The 19,988-nt window shown below is 51.2% G+C and overlaps 1 protein-coding gene and 1 long non-coding RNA gene across 3 annotated transcripts in view; one reads left to right on the top strand and one right to left on the bottom strand.

Moving 5' to 3' along the window:
* LOC309355952 overlaps window positions 1-14,558 on the top strand; it is a 100,798-nt gene extending 86,240 nt beyond the window's left edge. The window contains exon 3 of the long non-coding RNA XR_014162663.1: window positions 14,521-14,558. This is a non-coding gene — a long non-coding RNA (uncharacterized lncRNA). The remainder of the gene's footprint in view (window positions 1-14,520) is intronic.
* EPHB4 (EPH receptor B4) overlaps window positions 1-19,988 on the bottom strand; it is a 51,901-nt gene that overhangs the window by 8,346 nt on the left and 23,567 nt on the right. The window contains exons 1-9 of one of the 2 annotated variants that reach the window (XM_081886746.1): window positions 17,973-18,131; window positions 17,083-17,933; window positions 7,441-7,596; window positions 6,002-6,331; window positions 4,464-4,588; window positions 4,169-4,325; window positions 2,293-2,395; window positions 1,413-1,483; window positions 400-513 (exon numbers count right to left, since the gene is read on the bottom strand). In XM_081886746.1, the coding sequence (XP_081742872.1) occupies window positions 400-513; window positions 1,413-1,483; window positions 2,293-2,395; window positions 4,169-4,325; window positions 4,464-4,588; window positions 6,002-6,331; window positions 7,441-7,596; window positions 17,083-17,788 (1,762 nt within the window). In that variant the 5' untranslated portion in view covers window positions 17,789-17,933; window positions 17,973-18,131. Of the gene's footprint in view, window positions 1-399; window positions 514-1,412; window positions 1,484-2,292; window positions 2,396-4,168; window positions 4,326-4,463; window positions 4,589-6,001; window positions 6,332-7,440; window positions 7,597-17,082; window positions 17,934-17,972; window positions 18,132-19,988 lie in introns of those variants that run through there. The other variant, XM_081886745.1, reaches the window with a different exon arrangement.

Below are 19,988 nucleotides of genomic sequence, written 5' to 3'. Positions count from 1 at the left end.
CCACCCCCCAGTCGTTCTCAGACTCCTTATTGGGTGAGCAATGCAGCCAAGCAACACAGCTGGAGCCTCCCTCCTCCCTGGCCGGCAGGGAGGGAGGGAGGGAGAGGAGCTGCTTCCTTTGAAACCCGGGAAATTTAAGGGACATCATCAATAAGGGACAGCAGCGGGACACAGCGCTGGGATAAGGGAGTTTCACGCCAAATAAGGGACGGTTGACAACTATGCCCCTGCCGGGCTTTCGCGGGGAAGTGGGGAGGAAACCTGGCCCCGATGCAGGAGCCAGACCCAGTTAGGTGAAGGTCAAAACTACTACCGCCTGCAACTTAGAATCATAGAAGGGTCGGGACACCCAAAGGTCATTCAGCCCAACCCGCTGTAACCTAAGGTGTCGGTCCTTACCTGCGCCTATGACCTCCTCGATTTTGACGTACGAGACGTCAATCTCTTTGGCAAACTCACGAACAGCCTCATTCGGGTCTTCGTAGGTGAAAGGGTCGATGTAGACCTTGGTGCCTGGAGAGAGGAGGAACCATAATAATAATAATAATAATAATAATAATAATAATAATAATAATAATAATAAAAAATTATTTACATCCTGCCCTCCCCAGCCGAAGCCGGGCTCAGAGCAGCTAGAACCAAAAAAAGTAACACAGCATTCTAAAATCAATTCATTTTAAAATCAATTCAAAATCAAATTGATGGCAACCATTGGGCTAGAGTTCTGCAAGGATTACCGAACGAGGGGGTCGCACTGTGCCCTGGCCAAAGGCCTGGCGGAACAGCTCTGTCTTGCAGGCCCTGCGGAGAGATGTCAAGTCCCGCAGGGCCCTGGTCTCTTGGGACAGAGCGTTCCACCAGATCGGGGCCACAGCCGAAAAAGCCCTGGCTCTGCTTGAGGCCAGCCTAACCTCCCTGTGGCCCGGGACCTCCAAGATGTTTTTGTCTGAAGACCGTAAGGTCCTCCGTGGGACATACCACAAGAGGCTGTCCCGTGGATACAAGGATCCTAGGCCGTATAGGGCTTTAAAAAAATACCCCTTTCGTAGGGTTGCCATATTTCCTGATGTCCACAGAGTCATTGAGCATTTTTTTTGGGGGGGGGGGACAAACCCAAATTGTTGACCTTTTGAAAAGTGATTTTTAGATTTGGGAGTTGCTTCCTCCGCTTTTCCCATCATGTTGCCACCCATCCGAGTTTCCCTTGACATTTTGCTAATTCAGCAAAACTCCCCCCCAGACGCCATTTTTCCATCCAAAAACCAGGGCACGTCAGGAATTTTTGCTTTCGGAGCTGGCAATGGACTAACCCAAACATGCCACCCCTTGTGGGCCTTTCTGCCTTAGCTCCTCCCACCACCCAGGCTCCTCCCACCGACATCACCACGGTCGCCCCGCCTCCGCTCACTCACCGTGTCCAATCAGGTACTGCCCAGGCTTGTCGGAGTATTCTTGCTCCCGTGACCTGGACGACCCCTGGCGGCTGCCAGAGGGAGGAAACAAGATGGCGTCATGGCCAACTCGGCGGCTCCACCCACTATCCCTCCCTTTAGCTCCTCCCCCACGTCAATCACTCTTTGAATTTCCTTTGTGCTCTGCCCCTCCAGCGCCAGACTGCAGCTCCCATCCTCCCCGTGGCCATTTTGAACTACCGTATTTTTCGCTCTATAGGAAGGGGAAATGTGTGTGCGTCCTATGGAGCGAAAACACCATAGCCCCGCAGCCCTCTCCCGGCTGGAGAGGTAACGTGCGGCTATGGCAGGAGCCTCCATAGCTGCGCGTCACCTCTCCAGCTGGGAGAGGGTCTAAAGCAGCCCCCCGCGACCCTCTCCCGGCTGGAGAGGTGAGGCGCGGCTATGGCCACTGCTCCCTGACCTGCTCTTTGGGGCTGGTGGTGGGCTTCCCCCCGCCAGCCCCAAAGAGCAGGTCGAAAGGAACCAGAAGCCTGGAGAGCGAGAGGGGTCGGTGCATACTGACCCCTCTCGCTCTCCAGGCTTCCAACGTAGCCGCCTGAACGCACCTTAAACGGCACCTTGTTTTAGAGCAGGAAAACAAGAGGGGGAAAATTCTCCCACTCTCTGTGCAACGCTTCCTGCCGCTTCGCTGAAGGGGCGCTGGGCAGAGAGCGGAAGAATTTTTTCCCCTTGTTCTCCCCCCTCTAAAACAAGGTGCGTCCTATGGTGCGAAAAATACGGTACGTTTCCCATCAGCCCTCCAGCTATCCATTTAGCCCCTTCCACAACCTCCGGTTAATCACATCCCCTCGGCCAGCTCTGGGACGCGGCACCTTACCGGAAGCAGACGATGGCCACAATGATCACGGCCAGGACCAGGAGCGTCCCCAATGCCGCTGTTCCCACAATGAGGGCCAGCTTCTCCGTGCTGCTTCCCGACTCTACGGGGGATGGAAGAGCAGGGAGAGATTTATCGGAATTATGATGATTTACTGAGCACCCAGGGCGCGTTACATCATTAAAATGCAACGTGAGAAACAATTTAGATGCATTTTGACATCATTTAATTCTTCTGTTTTTAAGCTCCTTATGATTTGACTTAAATTTGATTTGATTTAAAGCTATGGTTCTCCCAGTAGTGATGTATGAAAGTGAGAGCTGGACCATAAAGAAGGCTGATGGCCGAAGAATGGAAGCTTTTGAATTCTGGTGCTGGAGGAGACTCTTGAGAGTCCCATGGACTGCAAGAAGATCAGACCTCTCCATTCGGAAGGAAATCAGCCCTGAGTGCTCACTGGAAGGACAGATCCTGAAGCTGAGGCTCCAAGACTTTGGCCGCCTCATGAGAAGAGAAGACTCCCTGGAAAAGACCCTGGTGTTGGGAAAGATGGAGGGCACAAGGGGAAGGGGACGACGGAGGACGAGATGGTGGGACAGTGTTCTCGAAGCTGCCAGCATGAGTCTGACCAAACTGCGGGAGGCAGTGGAAGACAGGAGTGCCTGGCGTGCTCTGGTCCAGGGGGGCACGAAGAGGCGGACACGACTAAACATTTTTTATGTTTTTTACTGTCGTTCCCTCTGTGAGATGCTCTCCCCGGGAAGCCTCGCCTGACACCTTCGCAAAACGCTATTACATTATAACATATCTTTAGGTGGCAGGCGGAAAGACTTCTCTAGAGCCAGGACTTGGCCTTTTAAACCGGGCCTGGGGACATGACTGGTCTGCCTGCTGTTACGTAAGGCATTCTGGAGTACTGTTCCTGTTATGTACTGAGTTGAGTAGGATCCAGAATGCAGCAGTCTGATTGGTCCTAGAACAATTGGATCCAGAATGCAGCAGTCTGATTGGTCCTAGAACAATAGGATTCAGAATGCAGCTGTCTGATTGGTCCTAGAACAATAGGATTCAGAATGCAGCAGTCTGATTGGACCTAGAACAATAGGATTCAGAATGCAGCCGTCTGATTGGTCCTAGAACAATAGGATCCAGAATGCAGCAGTCTGATTGGTCCTAGAACAATAGGGTCCAGAATGCAGCAGTCTGATTGGTCCTAGAACAATAGGATTCAGAATGCAGCCATCTGATTGGTCCTAGAACAATAGGATTCAGAATGCAGCCGTCTGATTGGTCCTAGAACAATAGGATTCAGAATGCAGCAGTCTGATTGGTCCTAGAACAATGCAGCAGTATGATTGGTCTGCAGGAGCCACCCAATCCACCTCCAGGTGGAAGTGAATCCGCAACCTGATTGGCCTACAGGAGAATCCCGGAATTAGCCAATCACGTGGGGCCCATTGTGTAAATAACGTATATAAAGCAGACATTCTGGGGGAACTTCCATTCCTCCTCACCACTATGAGCTGAATAAAGAGCATGAAATCCACTCTCGATTCCGAGTATATTTCAGTTCCCAATCCGCCCCAACCATCCCGCAGCCATTTTGGACAGAAACTCCCACCAGCCTCTAGTCAGATATGCACCCCTCCCATGTGCTCGATTTATCCCCCCCCCCCCCGGTAAATCTTTATTGGTTTAAAACACAGACGTAAATGAACATTTACAACGAAGGTAAGTATGGAAAAATTCAATACAGAAGAAAAAACATAAGAAGAAAGTTAAAAAGACAAAAAAGAAAAGAAAGGGAAGGCGAAGGATTGATTTATTTATCCTAATGGGAAAGAAACACAGGATAATATTAAGAGCTCTTACTCACCCATTCCCTGGGTCTGGAAGGCCTTCTCGGGCCCAAACGTGCCGTACCCGGCCTCTGAGCGGGCGCGGACTTGGACCCCGTACATCGCCCCTCGCCGCAAGCCGTTCAGCGTCACCTGGTTCTCCGACGTCTTCACAAACATGGTGCCCCCGCCGCTCTGCATGGGAAGGAAAGGGGTGGTGAAGGGGCACCGGAAAACTGCTCCTTTTCCAACACCCCACTCCACGCCGCAGGGGGTCGGGCTGGATGGCCCCTGGAGGTCCCTTACGACGTCTCTCCCCCCTCTTCTGCTCACCTTCTCGTAATACTTGACTTCGTAGTCCAGGATGCTCCCGGTGGGAGGCTGGACGGGAGGCCAAGTCAAAGTGACGGCGCTGGAGCTGGAGGATGTTTGCTGGATTTCGGAGACGGGCTGGGGGACTGTGGGGAGAGAAAATAGGGGGCTGAGTGAGCCATGGGTGATGTGGCTGCCCCTAGGAGGCGGTCTCTCTCACACGTAGCACTGGAACCCAAACCTACAGCTCCCATCCGGCTTGGGTCCAGCAACAGAAGCCTTTGACACCATCGGCCATAACATCCTTCTGGACCGTCTTGAGGGGCTGGGAGCTGGGGGCACTGTCCTACAGTGGTTCCGCTCCTTCCTCCTGGGCCGTGTCCAGAACGTGGTGGGGGGGGATGAGTGTTCAGACCCCTGGGCTCTCACTTGTGGGGTGCCTCAGGGTTCTGTCCTCTCTCCCATGCTCTTCAACATCTACATGCAGCCACTGGGAGAGATCATCAGGAGGTTTGGGCTGGGTGTTCATCAGTCTGCGGATGATACCCAGCTCTACCTCTCTTTCAAATCGGAACCAGTGAGGGCAGTGAAGGTCCTGTGTGAGTGTCTGGAAGCGGTTGGAGGATGGATGGCGGCTAACAGATTGAGGTTGAATCCTGACAAGACAGAAGTACTGTTTTGGGGGGACAGGGTCCTGAATGGGGTAACTGTGCCCCTGAAAGACCAGCCTGGGAGTCATTCTGGACTCACTGCTGTCCATGGAGGCGCAGGTCAGTTCTGTGTTCAGGGCAGCTGTCTACCAGCCCCATCTGGTACACAGGATGAGACCCTCCCTGCCCACAGACTGTCTTGCCAGAGTGGTGCATGCTCTGGTTATCTCCTGCTTGGACTACTGCAATGCGCTCTACGTGGGGCTACCTTTGAAGGTGACCTGGAAACTACAACTAATCCAGAATGCGGCAGATAGACTGGTGACTGGGAGACCATATAACACCAGTCTTGAAAGACCTACACTGGCTCCCAGTACGTTTCCGAGCACAATTCAAAGTGTTGGTGCTGACCTTGAAAGTCCTAAACGGCTTCGGCCCAGTATACCTGAAGGAGCGCCTCCACCCCCATTGTTCTGCCCTGACACTGAGGTCCAGCTCCGAGGGCCTTCTGGTGGTTCCCTCCCTGCGAGAAGACAAGTCACAGGGAACCAGGCAGAGGGCCTTCTCGGTGGTGGCGCCCGCCCTGTGGAACGCCCTCCCTTCAGATGTCAAGGAAATAAACAACTATCTGACTTTTAGAAGACATCTGAAGGCAGCCCTGTTTGGGGAAGCTTTTAATGTATGATGTTTTATCGTGTTTTTAACATTCTGTTGGGAGCCGCCCAGAGTGGCTGGGAACCCGCAATCAGATGGGCGGGGTATTAATAATAATAATAATAATAATAATAATAATAATAATAATTTTTATTTATACCCCGCCCTCCCCAGCCAAGGCCGGGCTCAGGGCAGCTAACAGGCAATATACTAATAAAGTATTCCTGCACTGGTCCGGCTGCAGGAGCGACTGACCATCCTTGTTGGTGGTGACGTTGATGGACTCCGAGGCCGGCGGGTTGTGGCTCATCTCGGAGACGCCGTTGACGGCCTGGATCCGGAAGAGGTAGTTGATGTAGGGCTGTAGCCCCTCCACGGTGACCGAGCGCTCCCACAGGCCCCTGGACCGGGGGGCGTAAGCCAGGCGGGAGCAGGGCCGGCACGGCTGCTTCTCGGGGCACTCGGAGCAGGTGACGTGGTAGGCCACGTCGTCGCGGCCGCCGTTCTCGAGGGGCTCGCTCCACTTCAGGACGGCCACCGAGCCGTTGATCTTGGCCTCGGGGCTGCGGGGCTTGGACGGGCCTTCTGCGGGGAGGGGAGGGAGGGAGGGAAAGAGGCAACGGTCAGGATGGGGGGACCCTGACCTACCCCAGGACAGCCTTACTCCAAACAAAGCAAACTTGAACCCTCTACACTGAAGGCGGGTTGGGCTAGATGACCCCTGGGTGCCCCTTTCTCTTAACAAGAGCTGTTTGGCAGCGGAATGGACTCTCTTCCTTGGAGGTTTTCAAGCAGAGGTCAGGTGTCCATCTGCCAGGGATGATCTAGCTGAGATTCCTGCATCGCGGGGGGTTCGTCTGGATGACCTTTGGGGATCCCATCCAACTCTTCTATCAACCTGCTGCCCTCCAGCTGCTTTCGATTGTTTTATTTTTTATTAAACTCGTTTGTCTTTTTTCCGCCTTTTCCCTTTCACCCCACCGAAAGGAACTTTCAACAAAGAAGCAAAACACATTAAAACCAACAAAACACCCAAAATTTCAATACCACTTGTTTGGTTTTCGTTTTTAAAGCCCGAGAGACAGTAAAAGGATAAGTTATATGTAAAAGGAACTCCTAAAACCATTTGAAAGATGAGAAACAGCAATAAACTACAGACAAAACATCTAGTGCCATTCTACATCGCTGCTTTTAGCAGGCGCCAAAAACAGTTCCACACCAAAATATCAATTTCTTCCAGATGCAGGACAGGCAGTCGGCCGCACCTGTAGCAGCGCCAGTTCTGCAGAATGAAGCGGTCGAGTGCGAGTACATGGCGCATGGCGAGAAATCCTATTTTTAAAAGGCAGGGTAAAGACATCCTACGCACAGATCACTAAAAGTCCAGTTGGAAAAGGAACCTCTGCCTGGTGCCTAAAGATGGTGCCAGGGCATCATTCCTGGGGAGAACACCGCAAAAGAAGGGGCCACCACCGAAAAGGCCCCGTCCTCGTGCTGCCACACTCCAGACCTCCCATGGGGGGAGCACACAAAGATCACAGCATCCAGGTTGGTTCACGTAGGGGGAGCCAGTCCGTGAGGTGCTGGGGGTCCCGAGTCACCAAAAGCTCCATAGGTCAAATACTAGCCCCCGGAACCGGAACCCGGGTCCCGCCGACCCACTCTCCCCCGCCTCTGCCTCTGACATTACTTACTAGCACACGGCTTCGTCACAGGGTCCTTCTCCGTCCGGTAGAATCCGTTGCGGCAGGGGCATCCGCTGGATCCCGGGGCGTTTGATTGGCTGAAGGCCGGGCAGCTCTGGCAAAAGCCCTCGCCCTGAGAGGGCTTGAACATCCCCGCCGGGCAGGCTGCGGGGCGAGAGGGAGAGACAAGAGGATGTGAGAAGGATCCTTGCTGGTTGGATGGCCGCTGTGATCCGGGATCCTTCCGCTGCGATCCCCGTATTGCTGCAGCGGGTGGGGCTGGATGACCTCTGGGGGCCCCTGTCAACCCTGGAATTATATAACCTTAAGAGGGTAGCGGTGGGATCGCCTTCATTGGAAGCTTTTGAACAGAGGTCGGACGGCTGTCTGTCAGGGATTCTTTAGCTACGATGCCTACATTGCATGGGGTTGGGCTGAATGACCTCTGGGGGTCCCTTTCAACCCTCTATAACCATTGGAGGTTTTTAAAAGGAAGTGGCTGTCTGTCAGGGATTCTTGCTTTGCTGCAGGGGGTGAAATCAGGGCCAGCAAACTTTTTCAGCAGGGGGCCGGTCCACTGTCCCTCAGACCTTGTGGGGGGCCGGACTTTATTTTTTTGGGGGGGGGGGAATGAACGAATTCCTATGCCCCACAAATAACCCAGAGATGCATTTTAAATAAAAGCATGCATTCGACTCATGTAAAAACACGCTGATTCCCGGACCATCCGCGGGCTGGACTGAGAAGGCGATTGGGCCGGATCCGGCCCCCGGGCCTTAGGTTGCCTACGCATGGGTTAGATCAGGCACCCCCAAACTCAACCCTCCAGATGTTCTTGGGACTACAACTCCCATCATCCCTAGCTAACAGGACCAGTCGTCAGGGATGATGGGAATTGTAGTCCCAAAACATCTGGAGGGCCGAGTTTGGGGATTCCTGGCTTAGATGGCGCCATAGAGGTTTCAGTGAGGACAGGTAAAAGGAAGTCATTTTTTCATAACAGTGCACAGCTAAACTTTGGAACTCCCTGCTACAGGAGGCAGGGGTCGACAACGAATTGGACGGCTTTCAAGGAGGATTGGGCAAATACAGGGAGGGCTATGGATACAGAGTGGAATTATACCAGAAAGATATGGATGTCTCGTACACCCCAGGTAGTGGGGTTGCTGACCTTGAGCCAGACATCCTGGAGAGTGAAGTCAAATGGGCCTTAGAAAGCACTGCAAATAACAAGGCCAGTGGAAGTGATGGTATTCCAGCTGAACTATTTAAAATTTTAAAAGATGATGCTGTCAAGGTGCTACACTCAATATGCCAGCAAATTTGGAAAACTCAGCAGTGGCCAGAGGATTGGAGAAATCGGTCTACATCCCAATCCCAAAGAAGGGCAGTGCCAAAAAATGCTCCAACTACCGCACAATCGCACTCATTTCACACGCTAGCAAGGTTATGTTTAAAATTCTACAAGGAAGGCTCAAGCAGTATGTGGACCGAGAAATCCCAGAAGTGCAAGCTGGATTTCGAAGAGGCAGAGGAACCAGAGACCAAATTGCAAACATGCGCTGGATTATGGAGAAAGCTAGAGAGTTCCAGAAAGACATCAACTTCTGCTTCATTGACTATGCAAAAGCCTTTGACTGTGTCGACCACAGCAAAGTATGGCAAGTTCTTAAAGAACATGTCCATTCCTAAGGAAATCAGCCCTGAGTGCTCACTGGAAGGACAGATCCTGAAGCTGAGGCTCCAAGACTTTGGCCACCTCATGAGAAGAGAAGACTCCCTGGAAAAGACCCTGATGTTGGGAAAGATGGAGGGCGCAAGGAGAAGGGGGCGACAGAGGACGAGATGGTGGGACAGTGTTCTTGAAGCGACCAGCATGAGTCTGACCAAACTGCGGGAGGCAGTGGAAGACAGGAGGGCCTGGCGTGCTCTGGTCCAGGGGGCCACGAAGAGGCGGACACCACTAAACGACTCAACAACAACAACATGGATGTCTAACGGTCACAATGGCTTGGCTCCACAGTCAGAGGCCATAACACCTCTGAATTCCAGCTGCCGGACATTGCAGGAAAGGAGAATGGCTCTTGGGTTCGGGTTTTGCTTGGGGATTTCTGCTTGGACGCTGTGAAAACTGGATACTGGACTAGAGATTTGTCATTGGCCCGATCCTGCAGGATCCTTCCATGCGCTTGGAAAGGACAGCCAAAGCCCAAAGAGATTCCCCACGGGAAATGATTGATTAACGGTGGAGGAAATTTAATAAATATTTGAATAAATATTGTAATGTAAAAATTAGAATTTACTTGAAAGAAACAATTAGGCCTAGGATTAAGCTAAGTTACAATTAAATAAATGGGATTTAGAATGTTAAGAAAAGCAAATAAGATGGACTATAATTGGAAATTGTTTCAGTTTAATAATGATATTGGAAAGCTATTACTTTTAATTACAAAGAAACTCAGAAGGGAGGGATTTGAGGAAGTCAGCCAAGATGTTTAAAAGGTTGGATTTGTGAAGAATTAAGTTTGTTATTGTTTATCTGTTTATTGTTCCTTTTTTCTATCGCTTTCTTTTTTTGTTTCGTGTATCATTCTGCCTTGTGGTTTGTGTTATCATTGTGGAAAATCTATTTTTTTTAAAGGAAATGATTGATTAACGAAACGGAATAAACAAGCAAGTTAAAAGCCGCTAAAGGCATCTGCCCGGAACGGACACTAGCTAAACCCAGAAAAGTGTATTTTGAACAGCAGGAATGTTATCGACTCCTCACTACACAAATGTAGAGGATAACCCTTGCTATCCCTGGAAGATGGGAGACTCTCGCCGTATTTCCCGCCTCCGCAGACGAAAAAATGAAATTTCACAATGAAGGAAGTGGTAAACAATGGCCGAAACAGTCCCAGCAGCTTTCTTGTCGGCTGCCCCCTAAGTCTGCCCCACTCCCAGAGGCCTTGTTGAGGACTCTCTTCCTCCCTCCCACCCCACTCCAGCCGCCTGCCGGAGTTGGTTACCCTTGACCCCACAGATATTTCGCATTCCTGGGGGCTTGCAAGCCCCCAACCAGCCGCCCGGGAGTTCAAAGACCCGTCCTTCGTGACCCAGAGGAGAGAGAGAACGACAGCGAGAGTTAAAGCAACTGCAAGACTGGGGGTAGGAGGGGGGGGGTCCCTCAAAGCAGCGGTGGGCTTCCTGGGAGAGCAAGGGGGCTGCGAAGGGGTCTTTGGGGAAAGACCCCTTTTCCCAGACCCCTTTGCTGCATTCGAACTGCACCAGGGACCGCAGAGGAAAGGATCAAAAATAAAACTGCAATGCCATTGCAAAAATCTTTGGCACATGTTTTCCTGCACCGTTCTGGTCGCCTCACCCGAAAAAAGATGCAGAAAGAGTTGGGGAAGTTTTGGATAAGGCCCGTGGAAATGATTGAGGGGCCGGGGCGACGCCCGGTTGCAGCGTTTGGGGGCTTTTGGGTTCAGAGAAAAGGGGAGGGGGGAGGCAGCATGGCGGAAGTTTGCAAAACGGGGCATGGAAGGGGCTAGAGAAAGTTTTTTTTCCTCTAACGTTCACAATGCTAGAAGTCCTGGGTATCCGAGGAAGCTGAATGTTGGGAGATTCAGGACTGTGGAACTCCCTGCCACAGTAAGCAGGAGTGGCCACCGACTTGGAAGGCCTTAGAAGAGGTTTAGGCAAATTCACGGAGGAGGAGAGGGCTATTGATGGCTACCTGTCAATACACCACATTTTTTGCTCTATAAGACTCACTTTTTTCCTCCTAAAAAGTAAGGGGAAATGTGTGTGCGTCTTATGGAGCGAATGCAGGCTGCGCAGCTATCCCAGAAGCCAGAACAGCAAGAGGGATCGCTGCTTTCGCTGCGCAGCGATCCCTCTTGCTGTTCTGGCTTCTGAGATTCAGAATATATTTTTTTTCTTGTTTTCCTCCTCCAAAAACTAGGTGCGTCTTATGGTCTGGTGCGTCTTATAGAGCGAAAAATACAGTAGCTATGCTCTGCAACTTATACAGTCGGAGAAAGCGATGCGTCGGAATGACAGTTGCCGGAAACCACAAGAGGGGAGAGTGCCGATCTTGTGTTCGAATCCTGCTTGTGGACTTTCCACTAAGACATCCATTCCGCCACTGGAATCTCCTTCTGTTCTGGGAACTGTAGCTCTACAAATGGGAAAACTACAGTTCCCAGAATGCTTTCGGGAGAAGTCTTGTGCTTTCAAAGCATCGAGCAGAGGGGAACCTTAGGGTCTCAAAGGACAGAGTGTGGGAGAAGCTGTGATGATGATAATAATAATAATAATTTTATTATGTATACTCCGCCCATCCGGCTGTGTTGCCAGACAAAAAACTCCAAGAGGAGGGAATCTGTCTGAGTCCCTGAAAGCGAGCACAGCGATCGCGGCCAACAGACACACATCCCTCTCTGACCGAGACGTGGCTCCCTCCCTGCAAACTGTTTACGTTTCCTGGTGCCTGATCCGCCGCCCTGGTTTCTACGAAGTGAGGAATGCTGGAATGCGGTCTCTCTTCCTCACAAGAAGGCGCAGGGCATGCGGCCTCTTCCACATGCAAAAGCTTCGGTGGCCCCTTTTGGCACCTTGCCCGCAGATCTGGTCTCTTCTTCTTCTCAAAAAGGATATTGTAGCTTAAGAAGACAACGAGAGCGCTGCTGGGAAACTCCCAAGCAACTCCTCTGGCTGGGGAGGCAAAGCAAAACCATCTCTGGCGAGCCTTCGCCTCCTCCATGCATTTGCCCAATCTTCTTTTAAAGCCATCCCTGTTTCCTGTGGCAGGGAGTTCCACAGTTTAACTCCGATCTGTGAAGAATTTTCTTTTATCTTCCCTGAATCTCCCAGCATTCAGCTTCCACAAGTTATGGTGTCGTGAGAGGGGAAGAAAAACTTTCCTCCACCCGCTTTCACCATCTTCTTTCGTAAACTTCCATCAAGCCGCCTCTTTGGAGCACAATTCAAAGTGTTGGGGCTGACCTTGAAAGCCCTAAACGGCCTCAAAGGCCCAGGAGACCTGAAGGAGCGTCTCCACCCCCATCGTTCAGCCCGGACGCTGAGGTCCAGCTCCGAGGGCCTTCTGGCGGTTCCCTCATTGCGAGAAGTGAGGTTACAGGGAACCAAGCAGAGGGCCTTCTTGGTGGTGGTGCCCACCCTGTGGAACTCCCTCCCACCAGATGTCAAAGAGAACAACAACTACCAGACTTTTAGAAGACATCTGAAGGCAGCCCTCTTTAGGGAAGCTTTTAATGTTTAACAGACCACTGTGTTTTAATACATTGTTGGAAGCCGCCCAGAGTGGCTGGGGAGACCCAGCCAGATGGGCGGGGTATAAATAATAAATTATTATTATATAATTATTATTCCTTGCGTTTTCTCCAAACTAAAAGTACCCAAACACTGTACTGAGTCGCTCCATATCCTCTTGATCATGTGCGCTGTGCTTTTCTGAATTTTTTCCAACTCTACTATATCTTTTTTGAGGCGAGGGAGTCAGAACTGCGCACAAATGTTCCCAATGTGGCCGTGCCACAGATTTGTATCTCATTTCCAAAGAGGTCGAGACAGCGTACTTTGTTCTCCCTTTGCTCTCCACTTGATCCTCACAACAGCCCTGTGAGGCTGGAGCATGGGTGGCGCCTAATGGATTGAGGTTGAATCCTGACAAGACAAAAGTACTGTTCTTGGGGGTCAGGGGGCGGGCAGGTGTGGGGGACTCCCTGGTCCTGAATGGGGTGACGTGCCCCTGAAGGACCAAGTGCGCAGCCTGGGAGTCAATTTGGACTCACCGCTGTCCATGGAGGCGCAGGTCAGTTCTGTGTTCAGGGCAGCTGTCTCCCAGCTCCATCTGGTACGCAGGATGAGACCCTTCCTGCCCGTGGACTGTCTCACCAGAGTGGCGCATGCTCTGGTTATCTCTCGCTTGGACTACTGCCATGCGCTCTACGTGGGGCTACCTTTGAAGGTGACCCGGAAACTACAACTAATCCAGAACGCGGCAGATGGACTAGTGACTGGGAGCGGCCGCCGAGACCACATAACACCGGTCCAGAAAGACCTACACTGGCTCCCAGGACGTTTCTGAGCACAATTCATGTTGGTGCTGATCTTGAAAGCACTAAATGGCCTCAAAGGCCCAGTATATCTGAAGGAGCGTCTCCACCCCCATTGTTCTGCCCGGACACTGAGGTCCAGCTCTGAGGACCTTCTGGCGGTTCCCTCCGTGCGAGAAGCCAAGTTACAGGGAACCAGGCAGAGGGCCTTCTTGGTGGTGGCGCCTGCCCTGTGGAATGCCCTCCCTTCAGATGTCAAGGAAATAAACAACTATCTGACTTTTAGAAGACATCTGAAGGCAGCCCTGTTTAGGGAAGTTTTTAATGAGTGACATTTTAATGTATTTTTAATCTTTGTTGGAAGCCGCCCGGAGTGGCTGGGGAAGCCCAGCCAGATGGGCGGGGTACAAATAATAAATTATTATTATGTGAGGTAGGTCAAGCCAAGAGGCCCTGACTGACCCCTCAAGATCCCCTCTTTCACTGCTGAGCGAGGATTCGAACCCCACAGGGCAGTCGCTGCCTGCTGGTCTACACTTCAGGGTTGTTGTTGTGAGGGCAGAAGCGCTACCTGAGAACTTCTCGGATGAAAGGCAGGAGTGAAATGCAGTTCATAACTAGTGACGAGAGATTTAGAAAATGATGTTTATAGAAAATGGTGCCGAAATATTGGGAGATTTTGGAACAAGAAGGAGATAAATTGAAACTGCAGAGTTTTGAGGAACTAAAAGACAAAGTGCGAGATTGGCTTCGTTATTATCAAATAAGGGAAGCCTACAATTTAGACAAGAAAATTGGCTTCCAGGTGGAAAAATCAAAATTGGAAACAGAACTGTTAGATCCCAAAACTAAGATATTATCAAGAATGTATAACCTGCTGCTGAAATGGAATACTCAGGATGAAACGGTGAAATCTGCTATGATAAAATGGGCACAAGATGTTGGACATAACATTATGTTGGCTGACTGGGAACAGTTGTGGACCACAGGTATGAAGTTTATGGCATGTAATGCCTTAAGAGAGAATATTATGAAAATGATATACAGGTGGTACATGACCCCAGTCAAGCTTGCAAAAATTTACCATTTGCCCGATAACAAATGTTGGAAATGTAAAGAAAATGAATGTACATTCTTTCACCTTTGGTGGAAGTGCCCAAGGATTAAGGCTTTCTGGGAAATGATATATAATGAAATGAAAAAGGTATTTAAATATACCTTCCTGAAGAAACCAGAGGCCTTTCTCCTGGGCATGGTCGGCCAAATGGTGTTAAAGAAGGATAGAACTTTTTTTATGTATGCCACAACAGCAGCAAGAATACTCATCGCAAAGTTTTGGAAGACACAAGATCAACCCACCTTGGAAGAATGGCAGATGAAAGTTATGGACTATATGGAACTGGCGGAAATGACTGGCAGAATCCGAGACCAGGGAGAAGAGTTGGTGGAAGAAGGTTGGAAGAAATTTAAAGACTATCTACAGAAACATTGTAAAATTAATGAGTGTTAGAATGATGTCGGAATGAAGTCAAGTGGTTTTGGCAGTAATGTTATAAAAGAGTTTGTAAAAATGGATTGTTATTAGGTGAGAAGGTAAAGTTATAATATAGTAAGGTAAAGGATTAAGATAAAAACAAGGAGGGAAAGGATTTGCTGAATTAACTAATTGAACTGGAATACAAAAAAGGGAGGTGTGAGGAGGTCAGGGAAACAAGGAAATGAAATATAATACATTGATTTGTTTTTAACTGTTTTATATTTTTTTGTACTTTGTATTTTTTCTTTGTATTTTTGTACTTCCTTTTTTTCTCTTTTTTACTTTGTAACCTCTCTCTTTTTGTAAAACTTTAATAAATATCTTTTTTTAAAAAAATAGAAAATGATGTTTATAGTGTGGCGCTGACAACACCAAGGTTGTAGGTTCGAGCCCCGTATGGGACAGCTGCATATTCTTGGGTTGCAGCGGGTTGGGCTAGATGACCGCCGGGGTCCCTCCCAAGTCTACAATTCTATGACTCATGGCCTGGAGGGAGACAAGTATTCTCCCTTGGTCTCACAATAGTCTTTTTCATCCATTTGAAGTCAACAGTCAGTAGATTTAGGTCAGACCCCTCTCCCACCCCCCCCAAAAAACCCCTAAAGGCTTGAGGGAAGTTCTTGGTTTTAGAATCAATAATTAACTTCACAAAGTTGTCTGCCAGAAGATCCCATGATGGCAAGTCCTGGATGGGAGCCAGGGTGCGTCCTATAATGTTTTCGTAAGTGTCAGAAGCCACACAGAGCGGCTGGGGCAACACAGCAAGACAGGCAGGGCATAAATAAAATCATCATCATCTTCGAACAGCGTCAGCACCGAGAGCTCAGAGTCTCGGCTACCCCTTTGCAATTTTCTGGCTACCCATTTACTCGCCTCCTTTGTTTATTTATTGCCGTCTGTGTGTTTTTATGTTGTGAACTTTGCCGAAATCTGCAGGCGAAGGGCAGTACAGTGGTAACTCGGTTTAAGAACAGTCCGGTTTAAGAACGATTTGGTTTACAAACCCTGCAAAACCGGAAATAGTGTCTTGGTTTGAGAACTCTACCTCGGTCTAAGAACGGAAGCCGAATGGTGGAAGGGCACCGGCGGCGGGAGGCCTCATTAGGGAAAGCACACCTCAGTTTAAGAACCGTTTCGGTTTAAGAACGGACATCCGGAACGGATTAAGTTCGTAAACCAAGGTACCACTGTATACCGATTGCATAAACAACATTTTCCCTCCTGGAAAAAAGAACTGCTCTTTAGTGCTCAATCGGAACAAACAGGAATCTGGGTTTCCCCAGATTGCCATTTGTTCAGATCTATCATGAAGAGTGGGTTTCCCTTGGAAAGCGGGGGTCAAGGGGAAAACTCATTGGACCCATGCGTAGAAAGTGTGGGTCAGGCGTGAAACTGTCAGGACTTGTGCTTTCGAGGCGAAGCACATGCACAAGTGTGGAGGAGCCCTGTAGATAGATAGATAGATAGATAGATAGATAGATAGATAGATAGATAGATAGTAGAGGGCCTTCTCGGTGGTGGCACCCGCCCTGTGGAACGCCCTCCCACCAGATGTCAAAGAGAAAAACAAGTACCAGACTTTTAGAAGACATCTGAAGGCAGCCCTGTTTAAAGAAGCTTTTAGTGTTTGATGCATTACTGTATTTTAATATTTTGTTGGAAACTGCCCAGAGTGGCTGGGGAAACACAACCAGATGTGCGGGGTATAAATAATAAATAAATTGTTGTTGTTGTTGTTGCTATTATTATTATTATTAATGATAGACGTATATAACTAAGCCGCTTCTGGCAAACCAGAGCAGCGCACGGAAACGCCGTTTACCTTCCCGCCGGGGCGGTACCTATTTATCTACTTGCACTGATGTGCTTTCGAACTGATAGGTTGGCAGGAGCAGGGACCAAGCAACGGGAGCTCACGGGATTCGAACCATCGACCTTCTGATCGGCAAGTCCAAGGCTCTGTGGTTTAACCCACAGCGCCACACGCGTGCCCAAATGGCGGTACCACTGTAATAATAATAATTATGCTCCTCTGCGGGGCATCCTCACCTCGGCACTTGGTGTTCTCCTCGGACGGCTCGTGTCCGGCCGCGCAGGTGCAGTCGGTGACGGTCTGTTCGGCCCACTCCCCGTCCTCGCGGCAGTACATGCTGAGCGGCCGGGCGCTGACCTTGACGGCGTTGGGCACACACCGGCCGGCCACGGGCATGACCAGCTCGCGCGGCACCGTCTCCTGGAAGAGGGTGAAGTTGACGGTGACGGCTGGGCACTTCTTGTAGAAGAGTCGGACGGAGAGCAGGGCCATGCAAGCGCCCTGGTCCTGGAAGGCCAGGTAGAAGCCGGCCTTGGAGAGCGGTCCGATCTTGAGGGTCTTGACGTTGACCTTTCCGGAAGCCTCCATGCCCGCTCGCTTGCGCGTCAGGTGCTCGGCCGCCACCGTGTCCACCTTGACGTAGGGGTTCTCCATCCAGGGCGGGAAGGACTCGGTGGCCAGGTCGCGGTCGGCCTCGTAGAAGAAGACGTTGAAGGTCTCCTTGCAGGAGCGCGTGACCTGCGGGATGGAGAAGCACTCCACCACCGTGAAGCGCAGCTCGGCGTAGACGTGCGTGGCCCCCGAGCGAGGGACGAAGGTGGTGCGCAGCCAGTTGTTCTGGTTCGGGGAGCGGACGCCGCACACCTCGAAGGTGCGGACGCTGTTCTGCTCCTCATCCAGGCCGCTCAGCTCCTCCCACTGCCACAAAGAGAAAGAGGACATTTTAAAAGTCTGTCGGGTGTTCAGTGCAACCCAAGCCGGTGGCCTTCTCGATGGTTTGGGCCACGGATCCCATCAGCCCCGTCAGCACAGCCATTTTGGAAAACAGTTCCCATCAGCCCCTGTCAGCACGGCCATTGGGGCCACACTTCCCATCAGCCCCTGCCAGCACGGCCATTGGGGCCACACTTCCCATCAGCCCCTGTCAGCACGGCCATTGAGGCCACACTTCCCATCAGCCCCTGTCAGCACGGCCATTGGGGCCACACTTCCCATCAGCCCCTGTCAGCACGGCCATTGGGGCCACACTTCCCATCAGCCCCTGTCAGCACGGCCATTGAGGCCACACTTCCATTCAGCCCCTGTCAGCACGGCCATTGGGGCCACACTTCCCATCAGCCCCTGTCAGCACGGCCATTGGGGCCACACTTCCCATCAGCCCCTGTCACCACGGCCATTGGGGCCACACTTCCCATCAGTCCCTGCCACCACGGCCATTGGGACCACACTTCCCATCAGCCCCTGTCACCACGGCCATTGGTGCCACACTTCCCATCAGCCCGTCAGCACGGCCATTGGGGCCACACTTCCCATCAGCCCCTGTCACCACGGCCATTGGTGCCACACTTCCCATCAGCCCCTGTCACCACGGCCATTGGGGCCACACTTCCCATCAGCCCCTATAACCACGGCCATTGGGGCCACACTTCCCATCAGCCCCTATAACCATGGCCATTGGGGCCACACTTCCCATCAGCCCCTGTCACCACGGCCATTGGGGCCACACTTCCCATCAGCCCCTGTCACCACAGCCATTGGGGCCACACTTCCCATCAGCCCGTCAGCACGGCCATTGGGGCAACATTTCCCATCAGCCCTTGCCAGCAAGGCCATTTTGGAAAACAGTTCCCATCAGCCCCTGTCACCACGGCCATTGGGGCCACACTTCCCATCAGCCCCTATAACCACGGCCATTGGGACCACACTTCCCATCAGCCCCTATAACCACGGCCATTGGGGCCACACTTCCCATCAGCCCCTGTCACCACGGCCATTGGTGCCACACTTTCCATCAGCCCCTATAACCACGGCCATTGGGACCACACTTCCCATCAGCCCCTGTCACCACGGCCATTGGTGCCACACTTCCCATCAGCCCCTATAACCACGGCCATTGGGGCCACACTTCCCATCAGCCCCTATAACCACGGCCATTGGGGCCACACTTCCCATCAGCCCCTGTCAGCACGGCCATTGGTGCCACACTTCCCATCAGCCCCTGTCAGCACGGCCATTGGGGCCACACTTCCCATCAGCCCCTGTCACCACGGCCATTGGGGCCACACTTCCCATCAGCCCCTGTCACCACGGCCATTGGGGCCACACTTCCCATCAGCCCCTATAACCACGGCCATTGGGGCCACACTTCCCATCAGCCCCTATAACCACGGCCATTGGGGCCACACTTCCCATCAGCCCCTGTCAGCACGGGTGTCCGATGCAAAGGCCAATGGGAGTTGTAGTCCAAACCTACTGGAGGGCGCCATGTTGGGGAAGCTCTTCTCAGGCTGCCAAAAAACTCCCTTTTTCTTCTCGTTTCCTGGGCTGCTCAGAGTTAACTCCCAGACCCATCTAAGTCTGGGGCGTTATTTCTTTTGTTCTGAGATTTGAGCTGCTGTTTTTAATAATCTGGCTTCCTCTTTAAACTGTGTTTTTAACCGTTCAGTGATCTGAAAGCCTAATGAACACACACGGCAATAAACAACCACCCATTTGGATGGCTTTAAAAGAGGATTTTATGTTCAGCTTCATTGGCTGACAAGTCCTGTTTGTGGGCTTTCTATAATGGGCATCTCTTTGGCCAGTATGACGCTGGACTAGATGAGTCCCACTTTGCCCTGACCCAGATCTTTTCAAAAAAAAAACCCCAAAAATTATTAGTAGTATTGCAGGGGGTTGGTCTAGATGACCCGCTGGCCCCCTTCCAAACCTACAGCTCTGCTGTTCTTTATTATTTCCTCGCCTTCCCCAACCACACAGATCTCAAGGCGACGAACGAGATGCAAATAAAAAGAATTGCAGTTTATAGAGAAGGGGAGTTTTTAAAAACGGGGCGGAGAAGCATTCGTTCAGCTGCAAAAGCTTGTTGGAATTAATAAAAAAAGACTCCAATTGTTTCCAGAAGGAGCAAATAGCAGGCGCC

The sequence above is a fragment of the Podarcis melisellensis genome, assembly GCF_964234715.1.
Source record: "Podarcis melisellensis genome assembly, chromosome: 13".
Lineage (NCBI taxonomy): Eukaryota > Metazoa > Chordata > Lepidosauria > Squamata > Lacertidae > Podarcis > Podarcis melisellensis.
This window is presented reverse-complemented; position numbering and strand designations above follow the sequence as displayed.